The sequence below is a fragment of the Abramis brama genome, assembly GCF_963993115.1.
Source record: "Abramis brama genome assembly, chromosome: 21".
Classification (NCBI taxonomy): domain Eukaryota; kingdom Metazoa; phylum Chordata; class Actinopteri; order Cypriniformes; family Leuciscidae; genus Abramis; species Abramis brama.
In genome coordinates, this window is record NC_139983.1 from 32854212 (window position 1) to 32864828 (window position 10617).

At 36.0% G+C, this 10617-nt stretch overlaps 1 protein-coding gene across 2 annotated transcripts; it reads left to right on the top strand.

The window, feature by feature from the left end:
- The first annotated feature begins 268 nt into the window (after positions 1-268).
- tunar (TCL1 upstream neural differentiation-associated RNA) lies at positions 269-9918 on the top strand. Of its 2 annotated transcripts, XM_084096451.1 has the most exons (3): positions 526-588; positions 944-1184; positions 8829-9918. In XM_084096451.1, the coding sequence occupies exons 2-3, from the start codon at positions 1149-1151 to the stop codon at positions 9012-9014; spliced, it is 222 nt and encodes a 73-aa protein (XP_083952577.1). In that variant the 5' UTR covers positions 526-588; positions 944-1148; the 3' UTR covers positions 9015-9918. The 2 variants fall into 2 exon arrangements, with proteins under 2 accessions (XP_083952576.1, XP_083952577.1); XM_084096450.1 differs by having other exon boundaries at positions 269-1184.
- The last annotated feature ends 699 nt before the right edge of the window (positions 9919-10617 follow it).

The following is a 10617-nucleotide window of genomic DNA, read 5'->3' on the forward strand; positions in this document are numbered from 1 at the left end:
GTATCTGTGGTCTTGTTTTTATGTCAAATAAATAAAAATGTAAAAAATAATAAATAAATCCATGCTGGTTTTATGTATTAAAATAAAGTTCCGAGGTGTTTGTTGACATTAGTGGTGTGTCCATGCTCTCCACACAGAGCAGAGACGCTGACGGGTGTCTGATGTGTCAGGTCTCCATCTCTCCCACGCGCGTGTCGTCGAGTGTGTGAGTATTAAAGCGTGTGACGGAGATCCTCCTCCTCATAAACTCCGCTGTCATAAACGCTCCTGTCGTCAGGCGGTGTGTGGCGGTCCTGAGACGGTTGCCAGGCAACCTGCGCTGCATTGATATGCGAGTTGGAGGGAATCAGGGGAAGCCTGTCTCTGGAGCATCAGTGCTGGTGCGACTCCAACACACACACACACGCGCACTCGTCTCTCTAACACACTCGCACAGCCGGGCGCTCGAGGCGTCGAGTCTCAAAAACTGGAATCTCACTTTTCCTGCTACTGCACTCTAAGGCACTTCATGTCCTAGTTTTTATGATGTTTCATCCAAGGAGATGCACGGGAACTCTCGGAACGCCTGAACAAAGCTGAAGTTTAAAGGTGCGCGCACATTTACCGTTGTTCCGCAAATTTTGGGAATCCAAGATTAGGAATCTCAAAAGATTTCATGGTTGGTCACGTGGATTGCTGACTTTTTTTGTGCAACTACTGGCGAAATAGAAAACACTCTTTTCTCCCCCCACGAAAATTTCGCTGAGAATTAGTCCTTGGGTCCAAGACGGGATAGAAAAGAGCTCATCGAGTTTGGCTAATTAAAAAAGACGGAGATAAAAACTTAGCACGTGATTAAACCGCCCCCTCTCTCTCTCTCTCCCTCTCTCTCTCTCTCTCTCTCTCTCTCTCTCTCTCTCTCTCTCTCTCATCGGTTCACCTTTGGCTCACGGACGGAACAAAGAGCGAGAGGAGAGAGAGTGTTTCACACGAGCTCAACTCGAGAAGAAGTGAAATGAAACTGGGCAGGAAAACACTGGAGCGCCGTGGGAAGCTCAGCCACTCTCCGTGATTCGGGATCTCCCTCCGAGATAGAGGATGAGGGGATTGGACTTCTCTCCGAGCTTCCAGGGACGCGTGTATGCCTGGGAAAGAGCATCCCGCTCAGCATGTCCGATGCCATGCTCCTCCTGATGCTGTGCAAGGTAAGCTCATTCCCAGAGGATCATCCGCCCCGGGTACAAGAGGAGAAATGAGTGAGAGAATTACCAGCAAAACTTTGTCTTTGAAAAGTCTTGCATTACAGCTGTGGCATTAGTGTAGAAAATATGAATATTGCTAAAGTGATGATGGGTTTATTCCTTTGGTCACTTCATTTTAAAGTGACGTAGTTACATTTTACTTCCTCAAATAAGTACTGAGTAACTACAGGCACTCACTATAGAGTCACGCTTTGGTTTTACTTGTAATTATGAATAACTTACTGTTATTATTACAATAGTTAGGTATTAAACGTGTAACTACGTCACCTTAAAATAAAGTGTCTCCATTCCTTCACATGAGAATAAAGTTACTGGAGCTTCTGATGAACTTTTGTTTCATTTACGACTGACGTTTCAATAGAAATAGCAATCAGTGCAGGTTTACTCGTGTTAACATTACTGCACATCTGTGTTATCATTACTTTAACTCATCAAAATAATTTGACCAATTTCAACTTCATTTATTCGCAATTCAACTTATAATATTATTTCATTTAAATGAACTGAAAAAGAAATGTTGAAATGCCAAGTTGATTATACTTCAAAATTTAAGGCAGCAACTTCAACTTAAGTTTTTAAGTTGAAGTAGGTGAAACATTTTTTTTTGCACTGATTATGATACACTGAAAGTGTTTTGTTTGAAATATTTATTCTTATTTAGGTAACACAGTGGCATTGTTACACGTTATACGCAGTTATAGTTATAACTATAAATTATGCATAATTGCATGCAACTAACCCTAAACCAAACCCTCATCCTAACCCTGTAGTTAATTATTATTACTCAGTGCTTAAATGCATAATTACACTGTAAAACTGACGCCATAAAAATAAAGTGTAACCCTATTTATTCTAAAGTATAAGTTTGAGATTTGCAAATGTGTGTTATGAGAAAGTCCTGGTGCTTCTAGAAATCAACCGTATAAGACGCCTCGCGGCAGATATCAGACAAAGCTTGAGGAGCGTTTTCATCTGACATGGATTTGCGCAGGAGTGTGTGTGTGTGTGTGTGTTTGTATTGGAGGCTGTTTATTTGTACTCCATTTTAAATCAAAGCCTACAGCAACACTGTCAGAGCAGGTTAATGTCTTCAAACATCTCATATGCCTGAAATAACTCGAGTGGGAAAAGGTTTGGCTGTCCATTTATCCAGAGAGGTTCATGTATTCTGCTTAGCTGACACTTCTTCTGACGGGTCATCATCTGTGCACTTAATATGTGGACACTCATATGTGTTGGGTTCAAAACCTCCTGCATTATACTGGAACGGCTTTACACTACATACTGAACATGTGTGCAGGGATTCTGACTAATAACATCCAGTCTCAGTTCATCTCATGGGTTGTTCATTGAGATTCAGGTCTGGATTTTGTCATCATTGCATTAAAAGGCCCAGAAAGTCTGTTCATTATAAGAGTTTCGACATATTTTTGTCATGCAAATGCAGTCAGGCAGCAAAATCTTTCAATTTGTCTTCTGTCAGGCTGCTCTTGCAACTTGGTTGCATCAAGTCTGGTTATGTTCGTGCAAGGAAATATAATATTTACCAATGCCAAGGAGTGGGAGAAACGCAGGTTCATTTAATCTACAAACTGACTTCAGAGTACCTGAATTATGCATATCTATGCAGTTAATAACACTGACTGGACAGTAACAAGCAAAGAGATTCCAGCAAAACTTTGTCTATGAAACTTCATGCATACAGTTGTGGCATTAAATGCGGTAAAATTTAAGAATATATTAATATTAATAGCAAAAGTGATATTAAAGGGAGGGTTCACACAAAAGTGAAAATCATTTACTTTCCATCAATACAAACCCGTATGACATTCTCTCTTCTGTGAAACACAAAAGATAATATTTTGATAATGTTTATTTATTTATTTTTGTCCATGCAATGAAAGTGATGGTGAGTAAATGATTACATAATTCATAATTAACATGAGTTTTGGTTGAACTATCCATTTAAAGAGCATTTGCTCTGATGTCATTTATACTAGGCTAGTTTTAAATTCACTTTAGACTGAGAAAACATGCTAAAAAAAATATTGATCATCAAAAGTGTATAGAAATGCTTTTTAGAATGAGAATTGGGGAAAGAAAACTGCACTGAAGTGATTCATGAGGGCTTCTGAAACACTAACACAGGAGCATTTCTCTCAGATACTGAAGCTGAACACTTTGTGGAAGTTTGTGTGATGTCAGAGGACATGAATATTTAAATCAGCGAGCGCTGAGGCCTTTTATGATTGGCTCTGTGTTGCGAAACGACTCACGGTAACGTTTGAGCATTGCATTGATTTCACTGGCAGAGTAATTCAGGGTTTTTAAACACCCTTTTGATTTTCTGAAAAAAGCATCATCACATGTTTGTTTTTTTGTCTTTTGCAACATCTGTCGCCACCGTTTGCTTGTGCAACCTTACAACAAAGAGCGTTTGCATTCATACTCAGATTGTGCTGGGCAAAGGGATATTTCCAGAGATCCAGATGACCAATGTTCCTGGACTGATGTCACATGGCTTGGCCGGCTCGTGGTGCTGTCGTCCCAGCTGGCCGGTTGGTGAAGTGGTTCTGGACGATCTCCAGTATGTTTCTGAGCTCATCGCAGCTGCTCTCTCTCGTGAAGCTGTTTCCAGACTCTTATTTCGGCACATCTGACGCTCCAAAGCTTCCCGAAACGTTTTGTATCGGCGCGATGCGTGAGAGCACATCTAGTGTACAATCAGAGGGTTGTGTTTGAGGAAAGCCCTGCTTATGACACTGACCAGACGCACAGACAAACACTCATGCACTGAAAGAAAAAGATTCATTTACTGATGATAACAAGTGCATTTTATGCTCAAAACTCAAAACTAGGCCGTATATGAAAGTATGTGTGTAAATAGGCCTATATTTGTTTGTGTGTAGTTTAGAAAATGCATATATGCGTGTTATACACCACAATTCAAAAGTTAAATAAGATTATTAAATGTTTTGTAAAGGCTCTTCTGCTCACCAAGGCTGCATTTATTTGATCAAAAATACAGTAAAAAAAGTAAAATATGATTGCGATTTAAAATAACTGTTCTCTATGTGAATATATAGTAAAGTGTAATTTATTCCTGTGATCAAAGCTGAGTTTTCAGCATCATTACTCCAGTCTTCAGTGTCACATGATCCTTCAGAAATCATTCTAATATGCGAATTTGATGATCAAAATACATTTTGAAAACAGTTGTGCTGATTCATATTTTTATGGAAACTGATACAATTTTTTTTCAGGATTCTTTGATGAATACAAAGTTCAAAAGAACAGCATGTATTTATTTTGTAACATTATAAATGCCTTTATGCTGACACTTTTGATCAATTCAATGCATCCTTGCAGAATAAAAAGTATTCATTTATTTCAACAACAAAAAAATCTGAAAGTTGCGTTTTAACACTTACATTTAGCACAATGTCCCGAAGTCAATGGATTTTCTGAATGGGTTTTAGGTTAAATGTCTGAAATAAGGTCTGTGGTGAACACAAACTCAAGACACTTTCACGTTGTATTCTACAACATAAAACATCGGTATTACCCCACGTGATTTATTGAAGCCGCTACGTGTCTTGAAAAAGCGTCTAAACGAGACAGTCGAGGAGATTAAACATCATTATGCTGAACTCAGTCCGCTTTATGCTTATAATCACACTCTTACAAACTATTCTAAATCAAACTGTCAGGGAAAATGCTTTTTTCAGATACTGAAAAAGTTGTGGGACTGTCCTTTATAGTCTACCTTTAGCTTTTTGCTTCTGGCGACAAAACGCCTTCTTGATGGACAAAACGTGTAAGCATCACACACATTTGTTGATCACATATCTTGATTTTTGCGATAATCCAAAAGCCCATGGGTTTTTGTCGAGGGAACCAGTGTGACGTTAACTTCTGGGTTGGCCTACAAATGTACGTCATCCCGACACCGCTCTACAGGATTCTAGAAATCCTATGAAAGATCTTTCCGGGAATAAACTGCAATTCCTTCAGGATGCTTTGACTAGGGCATCTATTGTGTCTTTCACTTTCCAATATTCATGACAAAAGGACAGGCACATTGTTGTCCAGTCCTGTGGAGAGATTGAATGCCAAACCACATGAACGACTGCATTCATCATGAATCTGGACCGTGAATGAGTCTCAAGGGATCCCGAAATCACATCATCCCACAGTGTAGCCTGCCGTCCCACTTCAGGAAAGCTGCTGCCGCAGGATTTATTATACACGAGACACTTCAACTTTTGCTTTTTACTACATATAACAGATTTAAACGTTGTTAATAATAGTTTTTTTCTTAATATTTGTTATATGAAGGTTACATTGGAAATATAGATGCACTAATACATTTGGTTCGATACTGATAACCGATAATTCTTTATATTTGAAAGCCGATAACCGATATATTGGCCGATAAATCTAAATACAAATTTTTATACAATTTTTGAGAGCCTGATTACAAAAACAAAAGTCTCAACATTCAAACCCATGTCCCAAAAACACAATTATAATATTCTCATGATAATAAAGCCGATATGACAGATTTGCGCTGCACATGTTGCACTGAACTGTATTTTTATTTTTTGTAGTGATTCCAATCATATTTCAAGCAATTCAAAACCATCATGTTGAACAGTGTCTCAGCTGAAGGAAATAATCCATTATTTATCGGCTTTAATATATCGTCCGATAGCAATAACATTAAAAATGAACAAATATCGGCCGATACTGATATGGTGGCCGATATATTGCATCCCTGATTGGAAACATCTTTTCATACCTTTATCGTGTATATATTTGCTGACTTTTAGGTATAAACGTTTTTAACATTTTACCAGGGCTGTCAAGCTATTAAAATGTTTATTCTAATTAATTACATGAATTGCCGATTAATTAATCGCAATTTAAAGAACACAATCTAACAAGAGGAGCGCAAATTATGCTTTTTTGGAGAGTTAAATAATGGCACAAATACCAGTAAATTGACTAGTGTAAACCTTAGTAAATCACATATATTTTGCGTCTGAAAGGGAAACAGCTACAAATGCATAAGCAATAAGGTCAGCTACAAAAATAACCGTGTCCAAGCCTTTCCAGTGCTAATCCTTCACTGGGTGTCTTCAGTAAATCCTGACAGTAGTTTTCTAACCAAAAGAGGGTTTGCACTGGCGCAAGCTGTTAGTAAATCTGGCCCAAAGTGTTAAGTCAAGTCATTATTGTGTTAAAGGAGAAAAGCATCAAATAGGCATTACAAAAAGTAGCTTTAGAAAAAAAAAAGATTAAAAAAATCAGAAGCTGCATCTGAATTAGTATTTAGAAATACCAAAACAGTTTGGTAACAAACATTCTTCAAAAAAAAAATGATATTCCTCAAAAGAAAGAAGTTTGAAATGACATGAGGGTGAGTAAAAAAAAAAAGAAATTACATTTTTGGGCAAACTATGTAAAATGCTACAAAAAAAAATGTAATGAATGGATCCTCTAAATAAGAAACTAAAACTAATGTAAATGGTGGTAAATGTCTACATGAGTAAAGGGCCGTTCACACTGCACTTTCGTTCCATTGACTTCCATTCAAACGCATGCAAATGCGTCAGACCGGAAACACAAGCTCATTCTCTGTGTTCCTAAGAAGTTTGGTGAACTCTGACCTGTGAATTCACATCACGTGAAGACGTGTAACCAGCAGAAGATCGAGACGTCACGGCGTGACCTCTAGGCTGAATTAACAGAACGATATTTATTCAGCAAAGTCGAGTAGAAAACTTAGACAGTGACTCAATCTCTCGCTGTCTTATCACTGTGTCGGCAGCGTAACGGTTTAATGATCTACGGCAAAACAGAGCGAGCTTTGGTGTTAACTAAGCAAATATTTCATTACTACAATATTAATTTCTCTCTAGAAATTACATCAAAAGAAGAAAACAATTTCAAAAACGTACATTTGCACCACCAACCGCTAATTTCAGACGCCATCTTTATTTATTTTGAGCTCAACTGTCACAGGAAAGCACAGGATTGTGGGATATCAAAGGCAGGGAAGGATGCATCTATGCTGTCTTCAAAGGTCCATCAGATGAAGGAAGACAGGAACCGAAGCTAACTTTAGATTCGGACGAGCCTTGACGCCTTCATACCTGGGAATGCATTGCATCCTCCGAAGACAGCATTTTCATTCATTCATTCATTCATTCATTCATTCATTCATTTAGTTCAAATATATAATGTTCAAATATATAATGTGCTTGTGTTTATGTGATGTGTGGCACCTGTGCAAAACTAATTTCCTAAGGGATAAATAAACTAAACTGAACTGAACTGATAATGCATTTTAAAAATGTTTATATAAACAAAGAGTGAAACAATCCAAAACCATGTCAATATTTATTTATGCATGTATTGTTCACAGCATTATTAGACAAATAAAGGACCGCAAGTGTGCCCATAGTTAAAGAAACAAAAGAAGCTTTTATTCATTTTTTTGCCTCCAGACTCCACACAACTCCAGCAGATTAAAGTATGAAACTAGTATATCGCTGTACTTGTAATATTTGTAACATTTATCCATTAATTATTAGAAAGCATAAATGCTAAATAGGGCCAGCAGCGCTAAATACATGTGCAAACAACATCTTTTTCCTGAGTTCAAGCACGTTTTTCAGCAGTTGATTATGTTTTATTCAGCAGACGATAGAAATGAATATATTTTTGATGAAAAATCTCTTCCATGCATTTAATAAATCATTACTCTTGTAAAAGCTTGAGGAAAACCAGTGCAGAGAAACGCTGCAGTGACCATTACGTTCATATACCACAAATAAAAATATAAAACTATTATTATAAAAAATGATTTTATTTTATGTAATAATTTTTATTATAAAATTATTTAAATATTATAATTATTACCAATTATAATATTTAAATAATTTTATAATTAAAAATATGAATACATAAAAATATAAATATTTTTTTACTTTTTTTATTTTAAATAAAAAAATAAAATTAATAATATATTTGTATAATTTATATTTACACCTTATATAGTGAAAATATAATGTTCTATATCCAAAAAAATACAATAAACCCCCCAAAAACTACCATACTTTTTTTGTGGACATGGTACCACAGTCCTACCATGGTTTGCTGAACACATACCATAATATTTTTTTTAAAATAGCATCATATAAATATAGTATATAAATATGGTAATCATATAGCACCATGTTATATATAAAAGTACAATGACATTACCGATACCATCATTATACTATAGTACAACCACAGTATATGCGGTTGTTTTATTTGGTTACTACACAATTTCACAAATAATTACAAAGAGTGACACTTAAATGTGACATGAAATTTTTTCTTTTAAACTGTACTTCAATAATCTACAAATTCGACGACGTATTTTCTACAGTAGTTTACCGTTTTATGCGGGTGTTTTGATGTTTGCAAATCATGTTTTATTCCATTACTAACATAATAACAAGTCTTGATGAAGATTTTCACCGTCTAAATATCGACTGATGGTCAGTGTGTGTGTGTGTGTGTGTGTTTTCCCAGATTGGTGTGAGAGGAAAACTGCAGACTTCTCCAAGGAAAATGGTAAACACTGCTCTAAGTGATGAGGAAAAGGGAATTCAAGACAAGGAAAGCAAGGAAGAATCCATTCTGGCCATGCTGGGAATCATCGGGACTATCCTCAACCTAGTTGTCATCATCTTTGTGTACATCTACACAACACTGTAAGATCCAGAACACACACACACACAGTCACTTTCCCTCGGGATTCTGGGATTCTGAGCTTCACGATGATTGGCGGTGGGATTCTGGCACGGGAAAAACAGGCCGTTCCACCAGGGAACCCTGCAAATGTGCTCTCGTACAGAGTACACTCGCAAGTCCAGAGGGAAATATGGAGGACAGATTCCCTTCAAACACAGACGAAACCATCCGGAACCTCATAACCTGTAAATACGCACGTCATTTCCATATTTCCGGATATTTCCTGCCGGAGAAACAGGACCGTTTCGATGCATGGCTCAATCCGCAGGACGTTCTCCTTCAGATTAGATGTTTTTAACAGTTAACATACAATGAGATTTCTTACACATTTCAGGTTTACTCTTACTTTATTTCAAATGTTGCTGTTTACAATAAATAGCTTATTATTAGACCAGAGTATTGAAATTTTGTCATCAGAGCTGCCTTGAAAGGCATTTTAATATACCCTTGAGAAATACATAATCATTTATAATGACATTTTGTAGTTTGGCTGTAAAACAGTTTCAGGCTAGTTTGAACAATTTTTGTGGTGCATTAAATTGCATTATTATTTATTTATTTTTGTGCAATGCTTCTTTGCAGATCTTCTTTCTTGTTCAGTATTGTTTTGTGCGGGTTAAAGCAGTTTTAAGACGCGTGGGGTGTTATATTGAAACGTGATTTTCCGTGAAGGTGTTTCTTATGTATGTGCAACTTTTAAATATATTACTATTTCCCATTGTTCTGAATGAGAGAAATCTCGAGTACAGTATAGTGGGAAAAAGTGATGTCCGGAGGGGAGATTGTTCTAAATTACCCTAGAAGTTCGATTAAACCATCAAAATGTGAGGAAAATATATTAGGGCTGGGCAATGATTAATCGTGATTAATCGCATCCAAAATAAAAGTTTGTGTTTACATAATATATGTGTCTGTACTGTGTATAATTATTTTGTATATAAATACACACATATTTATGTATATAGTTAAGAAATATTTGCATGTATATATGTTTATACATAATTTATATTATATATAAATATAAATATTTTAGATATAAATAACAAATTTTTCTTAAATGTATACATGCATGTGTGTATTTATATACAAAATAATTATACACAGTACAGACACATATATTATGTAAACACAAACTTTTATTTTGGATGCGATTAATCACGATTAATCATTGTATATACGTATATCACGTATATATATATATATATATATATTTTATATTTTAATTATGAGGGAAGAACAAAATGCTAAACTTGGTTAAGGTAATTATTTGGCAAAAAAAGGAAAACTACAGCTATGCAACAAAAAAATGCATAGAAAAACAAAAAGCTCACAGGAAAAATACATACATTGACTAAATCAGTTATTAATATTTCGTTAGTTCTCTCTTGTTTTTGCTTATTTGTATGACAGCCTGGCCAGAAATCATGTCCACTCAGTTTGGCATGTTTCATTGAGTTAATATCACAAATTAAACAAAAGACTCCAAGCACAATATGATTACAAAATCTTTAACACATTTGAATAAAGTTGACGATTTTCCAAAGCCGGACATCCCTTTTGGCCACTA